Below are 20107 nucleotides of genomic sequence, written 5' to 3'. Positions count from 1 at the left end.
AACTTTACCTATTCTTCTCTATATATCTTCTCTATTTGCCATCTATCTAGTTTCTCTTTAGGCTGAGAGGCAGACTTTTGTGCATCAGAAGAGAGGGGATAACTGACAGTGGTGCTCGGTGAGTCTGGTCCACAAGGGAAAATGAGAGGCCGGAAACTCTACATGAAGAAATAATATATTCACAAAGACAATCTGCTTTAGAGATACATTAATCCATACAATACATAAAAATATTTTGGAATATCATATATTAAATTTAACAATTACAATTATTCCTTTCACTCAGATCCTGGTACCTCAAAGGAACTAAAGTGGCCCAGCATTGGATTCCTCACTGACTGGAGTAGTTCTGTAACTGTTCTTTCAGCTCTTTTCAAAACTTACCAGGTCATACACAGAAGCTCCATGCAGCTCCTCAACCACTTTCTCTTTCTCTCGGATTCTCTCATGGAATCATCCCTGTGTGGAACAATGTAGGTTTTAATCAGCTATGACAAAATCACCCAAATTTATGGAGACTGCGCAAAAAAAAAAAAAAGAAAAGTTCATACCAGTATCTTACTCCTCTCTGCTGCAGCTGATACAGCCACATGTTTTTTGTGCTCGTCCATCATACACAGATAACAGATATACTGCTGGTCAGTATGACAAAAATATTCCAGCGGTTTATCATGTTGAGGGCAGATCATCTCCTGCAGTCGTCCCGTGACATCTGTCATACCGTGTCTCTTAACTTGAAAGAAACTGTCATGTTCTTTGAGGTGATATATATATATATATATATATATATATATATATATATATATATATATATATATAACTCTTTGACACGTGATTGTACGTTTAACCCTTTGACGCATGATTGTACGCCTCAAAAGGTTAAATCGATTGCGTTTAGGGGTTGAAGAGGAACAAATTAAAACTAAGGGGCACATATCAGATCTGAGGGAGCAATGCCCTGGTTTTCCCCCTCACAAAAATTGTCAGAACACCGGGTCCGTGTCACAACCTAAAACATTTACTGTCCCCCATTTTCACAGACAATCTAGTCCTAGATTAAAATGCATATTTGTGGTGTTTTATCTAAAAGCACTGACCCAGCACTGATTAAAACAACAACAACAACAACAACAACAACAACAACAACCCAGGAAATGGGTTCATATATAAAACCCAGCAAGCTGGGTAAAAATAACCCAGCATGTTTTCTGTGCAATATTTACCCAGCGCTGGGTTGCCAAATAACTCAAATTAGGTAGTTTTTAACCCAGCATTTTTAGAGTGCACCAGAGTGCACATTACATTCATCTTTTTAACAAACTGGCTGTGCTTTACAGGCAGACTCAGGAGGTTCAGCTAATAGCCTATGTGCTGTTTTTGTCTGTTCATTTTCTGTTGCATTGCAGTCAAAATTCAATTAACAAAAGAAGTGAATAAACTATTCATGTAAATCAATATGATGTCAAACTGGATGATACAGCAATTTTTTTAGGACTTGACAAGAAAAATGACATTGATCAGATGACAAAATATATTTCAGCAGTCTAGAAGTTCAAAGTTCAAACTGACCATTTCAATGTTTTATCTTCAATAATCTATTTATGTAGTTTGCAGAAATTCTAGTACTAAATGAGTCATCTTGAGTTAATTTAGTAATGTATTTTTTTAATTAATATTTCAGTTCATTTCACAAATCAATATATTATAGCATTAAACAGTTACATGATTTTATAATTTAATTTCCTGGCTGTTAATTTATGTAGTTTCCCAACTAAAGCAATATATTCACCAAGAGAATGATTAAGAATCTGAACCAGTTCTTCAGAGAGGTAGGGCTCTTCTTCCTGAAGAATCAAGATGAATTGAGCTTTTGCAGTGACACCACTTGAATTCACTGTGTAACAGATCTTTCTCATATTATCCTGACTGCTTAAATTACAATGTGTGATTTCAGAATATAATTCCTCATGAATTATTCTCTGCTCACGCAGTTTATCTGCAATGCTCTTCACATTTTTAACCCTTTGAATGAGAGCCGATCTGTGTTTATCAAAAAATGTAACTTTATCAATCTCAGAATTCAGTTGTGGCTCATCTTGGACTTGCCTTTGATTAAACTGGTCAAGTTCGTCTTTCCATATTGTGGCAGTCCACACGGACTTCTTGTCCTCCTCTCTGATAAGATTCATTTGTACGTCACCATCCTGAAGCTGTTTGACCTTAAAGAAGTTTGGATCAACATCTGTTGTAAATGAAATCCCCTCTACAGGATGGACAGAAGCACCAGGAACCTCAAGAAGGTGTGGTGTTTTCATCCGAAATGGTCTGTTAGGTCTGGGATGGCTGATCGGATGACTTGATTTTTCATTCTGCTCAACATTCTCTTTTGAACAAGTGTCAGTCACTGGAAAAAAGTAGATGTGAAGAATGAGAGGATCTTTACAGCGCATGTAGAGAAGAAGATTTCAGTGTGCTTCCCACTTCATGATCCAGCTTATAATTAGAGTTGTAAGAGAGAAGGATGGTTGGAGTATTTTAGCATGATAACGGGTCAAATCTACAGACTGTAAAGATATTCCTTCATCTCTTTTGTTGAGGAGCTTCACAGCATCTTTGAGAGAGGGGTCAGACTCTGCTAAACAGGCATAATGAGGCAGATGAGCCTCCTCCAGTTTCCCTGAGATCACGGTCACATCAATCACTGGACCAATTCGCTCACACTGAAGCCTCTCCAGCTCTGCTCTGAGGAAACGTCCATCCACTGTATGGTACTGGAGTGTGACGTCACCAGCACAGACCCATCGCATTCTGGTCCTGCTGCACTCGAATCGACCCGCCTGAGTGCTGATCCTGAACTTTGACCCTCCTCCATCTGTACAGACTGACGGCTCCACCTGAACCCACTGATCACTATCAACAATGTGAACACAAGACTGACAGTGAAGATCCATTTCAGAAGGTTCAGGAGCAGAGATGTTCAGCCTAAAGAACAGAGATGATAATGATAAATTAAATGACTAATTTATGAAAGATAAACATATAAACACTTTATTTAAAATAAAAGTAATCTCACTCTTTCAGCTTTTCCAAAACTTTTGGTTTGAAGTGAATCTCCACTTTCTCATTACATCTCTGACTCTAGTCCTGTTCTGTGCACTGGTCAGTGAGTTTAATGCACTTCCTCCTTAAACACGGAGGAGAGCAGAATAGATAAAAAGATACTAAATAAATTACAAATGCTTTTCACTCTTTTTAGGAAACAAGAAAACTATCATGTTTTGCTAGATTTGTATCAATATGGTGAGTGTATATTTCAAAATTGGAGAAAAATCTTTAATATGAGGGAAATACTGGTTTATTTTACAAACTAATTTTGTACATTTTATACTCCATAATTATCATTTAATTGACCTGCTTTGTATAAGCAATTCACTTGTTTTGTGATTAAAATAAAATAAAGTGCTTCCTTATAAAAATAAAGCTTCCTTATGCTATTTATGATTAGATAAAGTCAATTGCACAAAGCCTTCAATGGTCACAGTGCAGTGTGGATCCGTCAGTGATTTCTTCAGTAATACGAGTCCCTCCTCCAACAGCAATCCAGTGACACTGACACTATATTGCAGTTACGCAAAAAGTAATAAGCAAAAAAGTCCTCATAATAGTCAAGTCAAGTCACCTTCATTTATATAGCGCTTTTTACAGTGCAGATCAAAGCAGCTTTACATTGATAACTGGTATATAATTTTTCCTTTTAAAGAATAGTGTCAATGCAGGCAGATCAAAGGCACTGTTGAATAAATGTCAAGGATACTGTTGAATATCAAATGTTAGGGCTGCACGATTAATCGTATTTTATTACGATAACGATATCTGCTTCTCTCGATTGATTTTAAATAATCGTCACGATATTGGCCCGCTCTATGAAAATGAACATAATTTGGAAATATTGGAAGTAATATTAGGAATTTCGCTGTTTTATCTTTTGAAGTTCCTAAAGGTTTTACCAGTTTTCATAATGTTGATCAGCTAGAAATGATTTTTCTTTGCTTTACGAATTTGCCGGGCAATTTGAATCTGGTTTGTCTTATTGCAAACGAATTGTGTTGCTTTAAAATCTAATGTGAATACATATTACAAAGCGCTCACCAAAACCATGTTTTGTATTGATACATACAATACATTCAATACATGCTATAATTTAGTTTTAGGCTTTTTAAAGTACTATTTATGATGAAGAGATCTATAATAGCCACATAGTTTGTCCAATAATAATATTCTGTTCTGTCAGTCATGCAAATGCTCTTACCTGAGCTCCTGTAGACTGGTGCAGGTCTGGACAAGGGAAATAATCCCAGAAGCCCAGCTCTCATTCAGACTGAACACCTTCAGATCCAACTTCTTCAAACCCACTAAGTAAAATGAAGACAGAAGCAAACTGACATGATCCTCAAGAGCTGAAGAGCTGCAAAAACATATCTGTTAAAACATGTCTGAATAACTGTAAAGCTACTGATGAGATAAATGCAAAAAATAACATTTTCTTACTCTTCTGCTAGCTTTCCTGCCTTGCTGAGTGTCTGTAAGAAGAGTGTCCAGTCAGTGCTGGTTATCTCTGAGTGTGAACATGTAAGACTGATGTTTAAGACTGCTGGAAATGATGGATTCTTCTCTGAGGAGCTCAAAGACAACCTCAAACAGACAGAGACACAGGGGAAAATTTAATAACAGCACCAAACACTGTAATTCTGAAATAAAAACTATACCATCTTGATAAGAAAGATTACAGATTATGTGCAATAGTTTCTTACAAGACATCTCCATGAGTGACTGACAGGTCGAGTGACCATCTGAGACTCTCAGCGCTGTTCTCATCCTCTTGAACTCTACCAAGTCAGAAGAACAGATAACTCGTTTAAACAACTAGTAATTATATTTAAAATGGCAATTACTTGTTTTATATATTATGTGGCTGTATTGGAAGTAATTTACTTTATCTCTCTCAAGATTTTTGATTCACCAAGAATCTGGATCAAATATCCAACTTCTGACAGATGCTCCACTGAAAATCTTAAGTCAGAAACAAAAATCATTTATGAATGAAATGTCATCAATCTATATAAAAATAAAAATACATTTTCTTTAATACAAGTGTGTGTACACTTGAATCCTAGTCATTACTTAAAAAGCTATAAAATTACGCAATTTATCTAAAATTGCAAGTACATGCAACAGCAATAAAAATCATGCATCACACTGACCTCAGAGTCTCACACATACAGAGTGCTGGCTGAAGAATCTTGAGTTTATCAGCTGTTAAATCACAGTACATGAGGTTCAGTTCTCTGATGTGTGGACAGCACTGAAGACAGTACAGCAGCACCCAACAGTCTGTGCTCCTCAGGGAAATGTTAGACAGATCCATGAAGCTGTGAGTTTCCAGAACTTTCCAGACAAACCTCTCATCCTGGAGCTCATACAGACAGTGGAGAGCAAATAACTCAAATCCATACTTCCGTGTCATTGCAGGAATCCTTTTTATCAGCTTTTTCTTCAATTCTCTTTTCTTCAGTTTTATGTTGTGAGGAACAGTCCACTTGATCTTTTCAAAGAGTGAGCTGCTCACCTTCTCGTTAAAGAGACCACAGAGAAACATCATGACTGAATGGGTGGGATTTGATAGTCTACCTCTGAAAATTGGAGATGATCTGTAAATTATAGCTTCTGAATCCATCAAGTTAAACAGCTCACTGATTTTCCACCAGGAATCTTCTTCCAGCAAAATATAATAAAGAGCCGTGAAGAACTCCTGAAAGCTGAAATGGATAAACCTGAAAAAATGGCTGATGTTTTTGTTTTCCTTTAAGATCATCTTTATACAAGAAGAGAGCATTATCAGGATCTAAGCCAGCTTCGGCCACACTCTTTTCATCAAAAAGGACTTGCTGCTTCTTCACCCCTCTCTCTGCCAGCTGACCCAGACTTCTCAGCATGGTGAGGACAGACTGACTCTGAACATGATGCTCCAGTAGAGCGGACACAAAGTGCACATATATGGAGGTGGTTGTCTTTAGTTCTGCAATCACATGATCATCATCTGTAAAGTGTTTCCTCAGACAAAAACAGACCATCAAGCACTGTAAAGGCACAGAGCAGATAGTCAGGAGGCTTTCATTTTTCTTCACACTCTCATATGTTTTCCTGAAGAGTTGCTCATCCTGAAAGATCTTGTGGAAGTACTCCTGCACCCCTCTCTCAGAGAAGCCCACAATCTCAGTGAAACGCTGAGGCCTTTTAAACAGATTGCTTAAATCAGCAGCAGCTGTATATCTAGTGGTGACAATCACTGATGACTCCAATAGCAAGAAATCCCTCAGTAGGCAATTAAGAATGTCCATAGTTGGGGCTTTCTGGTGTGGATCAGTAGGCGATGATTTTTGAAAGTGTGGATTAAATGAGAACTCATCTATTCCATCAATGAGGAAGAGGACTTTCTCTGGTGTTAACTGTAGTGATTGTGAGATCTGATCTGATGTTAAACTGGAACTCCAGCTCAAGAGATCAATCAAGCTCATCTCCTCAGAAATACACTTGAGCTCATCAAATTTCAGAAGAAAAACAGCATTAAAGTTTTCAGAGTAAAGTTCTCCAGATGCCCAGTCCAACTTGATCTTCTCTAATATGAAGGATTTACCACTTCCAGAATCACCAACAAGAATCACTGTTTTCGGTGTGTTTCCATCACTGTCGGGACTGAACAGCTGGTCTGTTCTGATGCTGTGGTTCTTGTCATTTGATCACAGTTGAGATGATGTTTTTGTGCCAGAAGCTTGAGCAGACTTCACATATTCATAACAGTATTTCTCAGTCTGCTCTTTGCTCCTCTGAATGATCACTGGTTCAGTGTAACGGGCGGCCAGTTCCACACGTTCATCAGATGGAAAGTCATATTCTGACACAAACGTATATTTGTCAATGACTGAAGGCTTGTACTCTCGTATCATGGGTATACTCACTACAGAAAACATGATACAAAAAGTTTATATTTGAAAAGAACAAACTTCCCTTCAAAGCTAAAATTACAAACTACAAAGGACCTCCTGTAATCATGAAATGCATTAGGATCTATTGGCATAGTCAGGGTTAAAAACATATGAACCTGTTTAAAATTGTAGTTTTGGATATTTGTAGGTCATAGAGGACATGCATGTAAAATAAATGACTTTGGAGGCTTTTGTTGTGCAACACCCGTCTGTTGTATGATGTTGCAAATCCCTTTTTTACACCCCTGTTAATAAGCAAAATGCTCAAGCAATAAAATAGGAACTGACTACAGTGGCATTGTCACAATCCTAGTTCTGTGTCTTTTGTTTTGTATGGACTTTTATGTTGAAGTGCCATCTGTTATCATTGTTTCCATGTTCTCTTGTTTGGTTTCTGTCTCCCCTTGCTGTCATTAGTTGTTATAGTTACCATCATTGAACAAACCTGCAGTTAATTAGCTACTCATTGTTCTGTGTATTTAAGACCTTGGTTTTCAGGGTAACACTTTAGAATACTGATCCTTCATTAATGAATAACTACACAGGAACAAATGAGTAATGCATTATTAACACTCTAGTAACTATTAACTAACAAGTAACTCTGATGAATGAATTAGCAAGTAATAGTGCTCAGTTAAAGGTGGTAGTTTATTATTAGCTAACCAGTAACTACTGTTTTTTTCATACCTCCCAGAGAACTACTACGAACTACTATATACATGTTCGTAAATAATGTGAATAATGCATAATGCATAATTAATTCTAGAATAATTGGTAACCCACTAGTAATGACTGAAGTATTACCAAATACTTAAGAAGGAATTACTAATTATTTGGATCAGTATTCTAAAGTGAGAAACATGATAACTCTCTAGTAACTACGGTAGTCTTTGTAAACTTTTGATGTTTTTGTAGTAATAACTCAAGAGTTACTATATAACTCTAAAAAGTAACTACTTCTTATTTGGACCAGTATTCTAAAGTGAAGATCATAGTAACCCACTAGTAATTGCTCAAGTGTTACCAAATATATCATAAGGAATTACTGAACAAAAACATACAAAAACATCAAAAGTTTACAAAGACTTAGTTACTAGAGAGTTATCACGTTTCTCACTTTAGAATACTGATCCAAATAATTAGTAGTTCCTTCTATTACTAGTGGGTTACCAAGGCCTTTACTTTAGAATTAATTATGCATTATGCATCATTCATATTAATTATGAACCTGTATATAGTAGTTCTTAGTAGTTCTTTGGGAGGAATGAAAAAACAGTAGTTACTGATTAGTTAATAGTGAACTACCACCTTCAACAGAGCACTATTACTTACTAGTTCATTAATCAGAGTTTATTGTTAGTTAATAGTTACTAGAGTGTGCATTATTCATTTGTTCCTGTGTGGTTATTCATTAATGAAGGATCAGTATTCTAAAGTGTTACCGTTTTCAGTTATGTTTTGGTAGTTGTTGATGGGGGATCATATTTGTATCGTGGATCTGATGTTTCTGTTTATTCATGTGGAGTTTTGTCATATGTGCGTGAAAGTGGATTCTCTCTCTGCCTCGTCTCTCAGTATTGTTACAGGCATAACTAAATGACATAACACTTTTATCATTTGTTAATCACAGTATAGTTATAAGCATTAATAAACTGTGCAACCCATAATCTCATTTCTGTTTTCATACAGTATTGCATTTTGCAAGATTCCTTTTGTAACAGTAAGTACCATTATGCACCAAAATTTAACAGTAAGTAAAATTATCTTTTCTATTTATTACCTGAATGACGTTTCACGTCCATTTGGTCTCCGATTGTTGCCATGTGAAGACTTAGCTCATGTGCAATTCTGTTCAGGTATTCAGAGTCTGCAAAGAGCGACTGGAAACATGAAGAAAAATACTTAAGCACATGCTTTCTTTTTTTAATAAAGGTGTTTCACAGATTAAAAGCATAGAGCTTGGGATGGTTCATAAAGATCATTATTTAATAAGCGCACAATTTTCAGCATCATCTGACAACATTCCTAACAATGTTGAAAAGCTCTTTGGAGTCTTCTGAAACATATTCCTCTAGTGGCTCAAATTAATAATCAATTAACCGTTAGAATAAGTTCTTTCACTGACTGACTGACTGAAGTTTAATCTGCAGCAGCTCTTTTAGTAAAAGGTTTTATAACTCACCTTGCCAGAAACAGGGCTCATAACATAGTTACTCAACATCGTTTCTCCGATTTTCTTCAAGCACATGTCTGTGTATTTTCCCTGTGTGGAAAATTTTTAAATCACAATGTTTTAAGTGGTGCACCACTTTCTTTCTTTCTCTCTCTCTTTTTAATTATTAAAAGTTATTTGTAAACAATGGAATTCAAATAGGCCATGTACACATTGCATCTAAAAACTTCTGTTCACAAACCACATTAAATCCATGTAATACAGTACAGACTGAAATTAACTAAACTGAATTGAAATGAATGGTTAATCACATAATAAAACCTTTTATTATGAATTTGAATTTTCATCCAAAAGGAGGAAGCAATACTGATATTATTTAATAATACACTGGGAAAAAAATTGTGTTGAATTTACATGATTTAATAGTGTACATCTGTCCCACATCAATTAAGCTATACAAATATAATTTGTTAATGTAACTTCAACATGATGAAATTAAGTAATTTTTAAGTGACCCAATTAAGTAGTCTCAAAGTGAACTTTGTAGAGTTCATGATTCATTCTTTCATAATATCCATTCATCCAATATATTCTTTCATTCAATTCAACTTCATATATGTTTTATGTGCTTGATTCATTAGACTGGATTAGACAGTCAACAGCCTAGCTAACAATAGTACATACACTAGCACATTAAATGCTTGCTTTCATTGCAAAGCTAAACTTAATTATGAAGCACCAGTCCACATCCTAAGCAAATGCCCCACTCTTCTCTACAATGGTAACCCAGTGAAATTTAAAACATTCTAATAATTGCAATATAAGTGAACGCTGAACACTATTAAACACTATCAAGCATCCCCCGTTTTCATCTTACTACAAAACACATAAAATAACATCAAATTTTTAAACATTTTCTCTATTTATCCAGCCATATGCAATGCATGATGGGAACTAACAAGCACCGCCCATTTTCAGTTAATGGATCAAAATTCATTTATGTAATCCCAACACAAATGGATTAAGTAAACTTCAATACTTGATCTATTTACATGGATTAAACACAATGAAATTAAGTTAAGACAAAATGTGTTGGAATTGTGTCACTGTCTATATCTGAAGTCTCACTGATCATAAGAGTGCTTCATGCCAGCACACAAAACTCATTCATGGCTCCCAGCATGCACCGAAGCATGAATAACTTATGAAGCTGAATTCTTTTAATAATTAGATTTGAATATTTTTTGATTGTCACCATTGTTGAGGTTTGCATAATGAGTGTTTGATGTCTAAGTGTGTCGCAACATTTAGTAGGTTGTAGTTTTTTTTTTTCATCACACAGATCTCCTTAGTGCTGCAAGTGCTCTGTCTATCACAACAGCTGAAATTTTTACATAAAACTACAGAAAAGCAGTCATTTAATAGTCATTAAATCAAATATACAAGTCTGCTTTTTCAACTTTATCAAGCAATGCACAAATGTTCACTGAAAACACTTGCAAAAATCAAGATTCAAGAGCAAAACTAAAGCAAACACCAAACAAAACTTATTTTAACCAAACATCAACATTTAAACCTTTGTTTATCTCAGTAAGAACTTTTGTATGTTTAAAAGAAATAAATTCAACTAGTTATCAATATTTGAAGCTGGTAAAGCTGTTTGTGGAGTTGTTTAATCGTCTTCTGCTGAAGGATTTAATGTTGTACTTCATATTAAGTTATCACCATAAACAGTGTTTCCATTGTCTGGCCTAAAACGGGTGTGCTAGTGCGTGCCAGGGCCAGTGACATTTCCACTGACACTTCCGGGGCTTGATCAGACCTCGTTCGGGCTTCCTCAGGGCCAATGGCCAGGGGTTTTTGGCCTGCCGAATACCTTGGTCCAAAGTGGGCCAGCTTGAACTTGAGGAGGGGTTACGAACAAAGGCAGAGTTTATCTGAGTATGGAGATGGCAGCGCCATGGATGATTTTTGGGCTCTGTGCTACAGGTCCTAGGCAAAAAAGCCCTGACTCGGACTGGCCTGACAAGTGGAAAAGTGGTGCTGATGATCTGGTTGCTGATGATCTGGTGTTAATATCAGCCACACACACTCACATTTAAGAAAAGTCAGATAGACTAAGCAGATATGCTAAACAGACCAGCTGACACATAAACGCAGGCCATGCATATCAATGCTCCTGTCTCTGATCCAGTTACAATTGAGGGAGAGCCAATCGAGGATGTGAATGATTTCACGTATCTTAGCAGCATTATTAGCACTGATAATGGAGCCCAAAAAGACATCAAGGCCCAAATAAATAAAGCAAGAACTCAGGATCAGAACCATCTGGAAGTCTAAACAGCTAAGCCTCAGAACAAAGATCAAGCTTTACAACAGCAATGTTAAATCAGCTCTAAATGTTGGAGAATAGTGAAAGTAGAGATGAGCAAGGTAGAGACCTTCCATAAGAGTTGCATAACTGCAACGTCTAATGGCCCAATACCATCTATAATGTCAACTATACAAAAAGATAAAATCCAAGAACATATCTCAGGAGATCAGGATAAGATGGCTTGGACATGTACTAAGGATGTCTCAGGAAAGGATACCCAAAGTGGCTTTGTGTTGGACACCTCCTGACCTGCCAAGCACAAATGAGGCAGGCCAAGAACAACATGGCGATGGACAGCAGCGACTGAGCTGGAAGAAATGGGGCTCTCATAGGGAGAAGCACAGTTCACAGCTCAGGACAGACCTTGATGGAAAGAGTAGCAGCCTTATGTCTCACATCGGATGAAGAGGATTAAGAGAAAAGATTTATCTTAAGTTGATTTCATCTAAGGCTGTGACTGGAAGCCAGTTGTAGTTTCCATTTTTGTTGTTTCTCTTTCCCTCAGTGATTCTACTTGTTAACAGCAAGTGTTCGAATGTTGCAGTAACATTATACTAACCTTCAACTGGTGTTATATTAACAAGGAAACTGGATATTTTAATGTTCTTGGAATGTTACTAATTAATGTTCTTATAATGTTGAGTTGGTAGTAAAAAGTAATTTATAGGAATGCTTCAGGAACATCATACTAACCTTAAATAATCATTCCACTAACATCAAGAAAACTGGACATTTTAATGTTTCCATAAACAAAAAGGAATGTTTAAAAAACGTACCTAGTTACAGAGTAAACGGACCCGGTAACAGTACATTGCTGCAGACCTGTTTCCAGAATCAAATCATAGGGTGTGCTTGCAAAATTAGTCCCGCCCAATGGCATGTTAGTGAGATGAGTGACAAAAATAACCCCTTTCAAAGGATCCTAATGCTAGGAATATGTTGTTGTTTTTTTTAACAATGTGAATGTCTCAGCTGAGCAGTCCTTATTTGTATTCGGTACAATTCACTTTGGATTCTTTGGTAAATCAATCACTTTTCAGCGCAGAATTTGCAAACAGACTTTTACGGTATGGACACGACAGTAATGCAACAACGCAACATGTAAGTAACTATGTTAATTCAAATGCCTGATCTGATTTGAACTGTTTCATGTTACAGTCAGATGTTCTATGTCTATATGTCAGTAAATCAAACCAGTGACTAAACTATGGAGTTAATATTGTGCCATAATTAAACAAACAAATCCAGCATTTTTCAAACAAACACAATCTGCTTTGCAAAAGAAAACTTGACTCGCAAACAAACCGAAAGTGATGTGCAAATACAAAGGTCAGTTTGCGCAAAAACGCAGATGAGTAACAAATATAGGAATTGTGTTTTACTTCCTGTTCATCAAAGTGAAGAGATTAGCAGATTATCATCAATCAATGGCTGGCTGTGAATCTGATGGATAAAAAGACACATTGAGAATGATAAGGGTTCTTTTTTTGACAGTGCAATTTCACTGATATCCCTATAATTCCATAGGTACTGTTTTAAGACAAAATTAAGGTTGGTGTATTTTGGCAAGAAAATGAGTCAGCTTCACAGATGCAAAGGTTAATCCATCATCTTCAACACTGAGGAAGATGTCTTCACATGTGTAGTTCATCAAAAACACATTAACAATGTGTTTTTGTGAAGTTTCACAAACTTTGACAACCAGAAAGTGTTTAAGACAATTTGTTATATTTTGAAAAGTATATCGTTTTCATATTTTAAAACTTAGCAAACATAATTTTGTGAAATCTTTTGATTTAAAAATCTGTTTTAATTTTGTAACAGATCATTTAAATGTCAGTACTCAGTACATCAGCACTAACAGTCTTTATCATGTCTGTGCTACAAATTTGCTCAATTTAAATAGGAAAGGTTAAAAAACATAAAACACTATATACCAATTTAACAAAGTATCAGTTTATTAATGTGAAAGGAACCTTTCCCAGTGAAATAATTAGAAAACGTCTCAGGTTACAGATGTAACCCTGGTTCCCTGAGTAGGGAACGAGACGCTGCGTGGTAACGCATTGGGAACCTTCTGCGTGATGTCGTCACTGAAGCACTCATGTATCTAACCAATCGCGTAGCGAGACGTCAGAGACGGGTGACGTCACGGACCAGGAAACTATAAAGCATACCCGGATGCAGAGCACGCTAGCTTCTGGATAAGTCTGAGACAAATGCTCGCAAGTATGCAGGGGGTACGGCAAGAGACGCAGCGTCTCGTTCCCTACTCAGGGAACCAGGGTTACATCTGTAACCTGAGATGTTCCCTTTCGTGGGAACTGTCGACGCTGCGTGGTAACGCATTGGGAACGCTATCCCAACTGTGCCGTAGCGGCAAATACTTGCCAGGTTATCTTGGCAGAACTGATGACCCCGGAGTGGAGCCGACATCAAGGTTATAAAACCTTACAAACGTGTGCTGACATGACCAGCCAGCCGCGTCACAAATGTCACCGATGGAGACACCTGACATCAAGGCTTTTTATGCCGCCATACCCCGCGTAGAATGGGCACGGACATTCAGAGGAGAAGGCTGTCCGGCCGCATCATATGCAAGTGTGATGGCCTCGACCACCCACTTGCTCATCCTCTGCTTAGATGCAGGGCCCCCTTTTTTAGGGGACCCATAACAGACAAAAAGCTGATCAGTCTTACGCCACAGGGCAGCTCTGTGGACGTAAGTATCCAAGGCCCTCACAGGGCAGAGCAGATTTAGTTTTTCCTGATCCGAAGATTTAAAAGGAGGAGGGCAGAAAGCCTGGAGCACAATGGGACCTGGAACGTGGGTAGGGACCTTAGGGACATAGCCCGGTCTAGGATGCTTTCACCATTCCTGGAGCAAATTCAAGGTATGAGGGAGCAACTGACAGTGCTTGTAAATCTCCTATCCTTTTCAGAGAAGTGATAGCAAGTAGAAAAATAGTCTTTAGAGTGAGGAACCTCTCAGGAACCTCCTCTATTGGTTCAAAGGGCGCCTCGGCCAACCCTTGTAAAACCACGGCCAGGTCCCAGGCCGGAACCCTTGTGCGCACTGGAGGCCTCAACCTCAGTGTGCCACGGAGGAAGCGAGTGACCAGGGGGTCTCGACCCACCGAAAGGCCACCTACAAGGGGAATATGAAAGGCAGATATAGCCGCAACGTAAACCTTTAACGTTGAAGGGGATAGGCCCTCCGAGAACTTTTCTTGGAGAAATGTAAGCACGTGGCTAATAGAGGCGTGGACAGGGTCCACATTAATACGTCTGCACCAGGCAGAGAACAGATTCCACTTGTATAAATAAAGCTTCCTCGTGGCGGGAGCTCTGGAGTTTAATATGGTCTCCACAACCTCGGTTGGGAGACCAGCATCTACGAACCTGGCCCCCTCAGAGGCCAGGCCCATAGTTTCCATAATTCTGGGCGGGGGTGTATTATCCGGCCGCCCGCTTGTGACAGGAGGTCCTGTCTGAGGGGAAGCTCCATTGGGGAGCCGTCTAGTAGGGACACTAGGTCCGAGAACCATATTCTGGTTGGCCAAAAGGGAGCCACCAGTATTATGCTGACCCCCTCCCGGCGTACTTTCTCCAGAACTCCTGGGAGCAAGGCAATCGGGGGAAATGCATACAGACGCCGCCTCGGCCACGTCTGTACCATGGCATCCAGCCCCAGAGGTGCTGGATGGGTGAGGGAGTACCAGAGTGGACACTGGGTTGACTCTCCCGAAGCAAATAGGTCGACTTCCGCTCGACCGAAATTTTTCCATAGGAGATCCACCACTTCTGGGTGAAGTCTCCACTCCCCGGGCCTCGGGCCCTGCCTCGACAGGGCGTCTGCTCCCATATTTTGGCGCCCTGGGATGTAAGCTGCTCTCAGGGAGAGCAGCTTCCCTTGGGCCCACAGGAGGATCTGACGGGCCAAGTAATAAAGTTGGCGAGACCGCAAACCCCCCTGATGATTTATATAGGCGACCACAGCAGTGTTGTGGACCAACACATGATGGCCTCTCAGGTCTGGGAGAAAGTGTTTCAATGCCAGAAACACCGCCATCATCTCCAGCCGATTTATGTGCCAGGAGAGCTGATGGACCTCCCATGAGCCCTGAGCTGGATGGCCACTCATGATCGCCCCCCAGCCCGTGAGGGAAGCGTCTGTCGTAAGCATTACGCGACGACCAGAAGTCCCCAGCACGGGTCCCTGGGACAGGAACCAGGGATCTTTCCACATGACCAGAGCACGAAGGCATCGTCGTGAGACTTTGATCATGCGAAAAGGATTTCCCCTCGGGGAGAATCCCCTGGTCCTGAGCCACCACTGTAAGGGTCTCATGTGCAGGAGGCCAAAAGGTATCACGTTGGACGCAGCTGCCATCAGACCCAACAGCCTCTGGAACTGTTTTACAGTGAGTGACTGGCCTAACTTCACCCCTTTCATAGCCATAAGAATGGCACTCACCCGAGCGGGAGACAGATGTGCCCGCATCGTGGTGGAGTCCCAAACTACCCCCAGATAAGTGATAGTTTGAACCGGAACTAGCACACTCTTTTTTGCGTTGAGCCTCAGCCCAAGCCTCTCCATGTGACGCAGAACAACATCTCGATGCTGGACTGCCAGTTGCTCTGACTGAGCTAGAATCAACCAATCGTCGATGTAATTCAGCACGCGGATGCCCTGAAGCCTTAGCGGGGCCAGAGCCGCATCCACGCACTTCGTGAATGTGTGGGGTGATAACGATAGGTCAAACAGCGTCGCCGAAGAGGCCCGCAGGGGACAGCGGCGCGTCCATAAGGGCAGCTTTGTCTCGCTCCCTTATGTCCGAGAGGTTCAGCCACAAATGTCTCTCCGTAGCCACCAAGGCTGCCATAGACCGGCCGATTTCTTTGGCCGTCTCTTTGGTGGCACGGAGAGCGAGATCAGTTGCCATCCTGATCTCTTGAATACAATCATAAGTGGCCTCCCCGTTCTCATCAATCTCCCCCAGCAGGTCTGCTTGATATGCTTGAAGCAGCGACATGGTGTGTAGACATGCCGCCGCCTGACCTGCTGCCGTGTATGCTTTGCCCACCAAGCTTGATGTTGTTCTTAAGGGCTTGGTGGGCAACGTCGGGGCTTTTAGTGACGATGCCGACTCGGGCGAGAGATAGCCCGCAAGCGTCTCTTCAACCCGGGGCATCGCCGCATAACCGTGCCGTTTCAACCCCACTATATTACTATATACAGACGTTTGGGGGCTGAATACGCGGTGCTGCACGGGCCTTTTCCACGACCTCGACACCTCGGTGTGGAGGTCCGTGAAAACGGCAAACCCCGACGCTGGGGTAGCGACCGAGCGGGCAGAAAGCGCTCATCTAGCTTACTTTTTGGTTTCGGTTCTGCCCGCTCTGCTGGCCAATCAATCTTTAACTTGGCCACAGCTCTGGTCACTACCTCCAGGAGCTCCTCATATGCTGGGGAAGAGGATGGCGGGTCCTCTTCCCCAGTCTCGACGCTCACCACATCAACCTCCTCGGAGGAAGAGAGGTGAAGCGCCGGTGTCTCTCTCCGGGGGGAAGAAACCGCAACGCGTGCTTCCGCCGCCTGAGAAGAGACACTGGGGCTGGCGGGTAAAGGGCGAGATAAGGCTGGGCCCGTCTCAACCCCCTCCGCCAGCTCCATCTGCGAACCCCACGACAGTAGCCGGCGCTGCGCCTCAGCAGCAGCAGGACCCGACCCGCGGGGAACGCTCGCCGAGGCACCCTCCTCGAAGAGTGCTCGGTGAGATCTCAACACTCTGAGGGTTAGTCTCTCGCAATGCACACAGACAGCTCCCTCGAGAGCTGCCTGGGCATGCTCAAGCCCCAGACAAAAAACGCACATATCATGTGTGTCCCTGTCAGGAATGTATCTGGGGCAGGGATGCACACACTTCCTGAAACGTTTTTCCTCCGCCATTACAATTGTCTTATTTATATATATATATATATATATATATATATATATATATATATATATATATATATATGTGTGTTTGTGCAACTCTTGTCCTCAGACGAAGAGATATTGTAATGATACGGGACAAACAACACCAAATAAGACAGACAAGATAACATAGAGCGCTTTGTTGAAGACACAGAAGCTAGCGTGCTCTGCATCCGGGTATGCTTTATAGTTTCCTGGTCCGTGACGTCACCCGTCTCTGACGTCTCGCTACGCGATTGGTTAGATACATGAGTGCTTCAGTGACGACATCACGCAGAAGGTTCCCAATGCGTTACCACGCAGCGTCGACAGTTCCCACAAAAGGGAATTGTTAATTATTTCAACATGTAGAATAGAAGAAAAAAAAAAAAGAACAATATAGAGGCAGTATTTTAGAACAAACCATAATGTTTATAATGCAAATATAAAAGTACTGCTTTGCAAGCGCTGTTAAAGATCATTTGCGAGTTTTTTATTCATTATCTTTTTGTTAATATAAATATATTTATAATAATAAAAAGATAAAAATATGGAAGAAAAATAAAATGTTTAATATCTATAGATGATTACATATGTAAAAAATATTTTTGAAGCTGTAAATTAAAAAAGATTATTGGAGTACGTTTTACCAGCAAATACCTTACAGACTTTCTTCTTCTCAATTTCATGTTAATTCAACGTGTTTCTTTTCATTTCTTTGTAATTCCTACACAATTTTTCTTCAATGTAAAAAATGTTGGACATTTGGCATAAAATGTGTATGGCTTAAAAAATTTCACCTAAAAATTAAAACCTGTAGGATGTTTTCTTCCATGGAACACAAAAGTAAAAAAAAAAAAAAAGTATGAAAAGTGTATGCTGTAGAACAAAGTCAACATGTTCTGATAAATTTCTCCTTTGGTTTCATGAAAGAAAAAAATAATCATGTGGTTTTCCATTGGCATGAGAGTGAGTAAATTACAATTGTAATTTGTAAAATGTTCCTCTGCATTTATAACATTGTTTTATGTTCAGGTGGCTTCATCTTCCCTCTTTTCTCCAGGTCATGTCTGTTTCCGTGTCTTGTTTGCAGGGCTCTTCTTGTGCACTTTCATATCAAAAATACACTTGATTGATCAATGTAATGTATACATTTTTGCACCAGAATCTGTTGAGCATAAAAAGTGTGCTCACAAAGGTGGTTACTGTTTGATTTCAGAGCACAAGTGTTTGACATATATTTTAATACAGTAGATAATATGCAATTGACACTCACTGTTCAGTTCATTGTAGCTGGCTGTTCTTCTGCTCGTCCACCTCATTTTTTTTTTCAGTTGTCACACCACCTTTTACCATCAACCACAGGACAGGTTATATTAGACCACCTATACAGATAGGTTTGAGTTTATAATCTCAAAATAATGTAGATTCTCTTACCCAGGTCTTTGAAGAGGAATTTTTCATGATGTTTCAGTGCATAATAAAAGTAATTTTTCACTCTGTCTCCTCCAGAATGCAGTGCTTCAAACAGCTTTCTCATTTTGCCCTCGTTAGTTAATTCTACTTTGATCTCTGAATATTTCTGACCATGTATTATGCCCTTACTTTTTAACTCATCTGCTATTGCCATCACTGAAGTAACCCTTGCAATAAGTGCTGCATAGTTTCTATCCACAAACTGGGCCTCTGAAAAACAAATGATTAAATTTATCACAATGTTTTACACAGTTCTCCAACAAGCCAAAACCGTTCACATCAGAGTGACCAAATAGAGCCACTAGCAGAATGAAGTAGCTTGTGTTTAGTGACACATGAACATTCTAGAAAATTGCAGGAACAAGCAGCATCTGAGACTGGTGCCTACATCAGCCACGTCTCCAAACTTTACTTTCCACTATCAATGAAAAATAATTTTCTGTCTAACCTAAATTGTTATGATCACTTACATTATATTTTTTGTTTGTTTTGTGTTGTTTTTAATTTAAACATCTTTAAAAACAAAACATTTATGTCAATTTACATACAAACTTAGTTGATCCTAATAGCTAAGGCACATTTGCTGAAAACATTTCTCCAAAACTATAAGGAAGCATGGATGACAGACATATAGATAGATAGATAGATAGATAGAGAGAGAGAGAGAGAGAGAGAGAGAGAGAGAGAGAGAGAGAGATGCAACCTTCGGATGGCTTCTGCTTCTCTTCTTCATGTTTGTTGTTGTTTATTTGTGAGGTTAACCTGTCAAACGAACACAGATAATCTATTAAGATTTTCAATGCTTTATTTTTGTCACATAAAAGTTGAGTTTTATTAAAAACAACAACAACAGTGATTTAAGGTAAAGCATGATATAATTTCAAGTTGCTGACCCGCTTGGCGATATAGACCTTAATACCTGTTTTAGTGAAGCTGATGCTTAGTAATATGATAATCATCTAGGACAGAGATATTTAAATTAGTTCTTATATCAGTTATAGCTTACATTCTAGAACTAAACGGCAGCATTGTTGGCATCTTTTCCAAGATAAATGACATGATTTCATGATATGTAGCATAGC

The 20107-nt window shown here is 39.5% G+C and overlaps 1 protein-coding gene across 1 annotated transcript; it reads right to left on the bottom strand.

The window, feature by feature from the left end:
• Positions 1–1681: 1681 nt before the first annotated feature.
• On the bottom strand, positions 1682–20038 carry LOC137002830 (NACHT, LRR and PYD domains-containing protein 1 homolog). The gene is given in 14 exon segments (XM_067362736.1): positions 1682–2982; positions 3074–3184; positions 4310–4465; positions 4549–4692; positions 4812–4886; positions 4993–5070; positions 5262–5839; positions 5841–7015; positions 8824–8923; positions 9226–9306; positions 18826–18895; positions 18987–19235; positions 19729–19787; positions 19945–20038. Coding segments are annotated over 10 exon segments (3747 nt in total). The 5' UTR covers positions 9292–9306; positions 18826–18895; positions 18987–19235; positions 19729–19787; positions 19945–20038; the 3' UTR covers positions 1682–1718.
• Between the last annotated feature and the right edge of the window lie 69 nt (positions 20039–20107).

This window comes from Chanodichthys erythropterus, chromosome 16 (genome assembly GCF_024489055.1).
Source record: "Chanodichthys erythropterus isolate Z2021 chromosome 16, ASM2448905v1, whole genome shotgun sequence".
NCBI classification, from domain to species: Eukaryota; Metazoa; Chordata; class Actinopteri; order Cypriniformes; family Xenocyprididae; genus Chanodichthys; species Chanodichthys erythropterus.
This window is presented reverse-complemented; position numbering and strand designations above follow the sequence as displayed.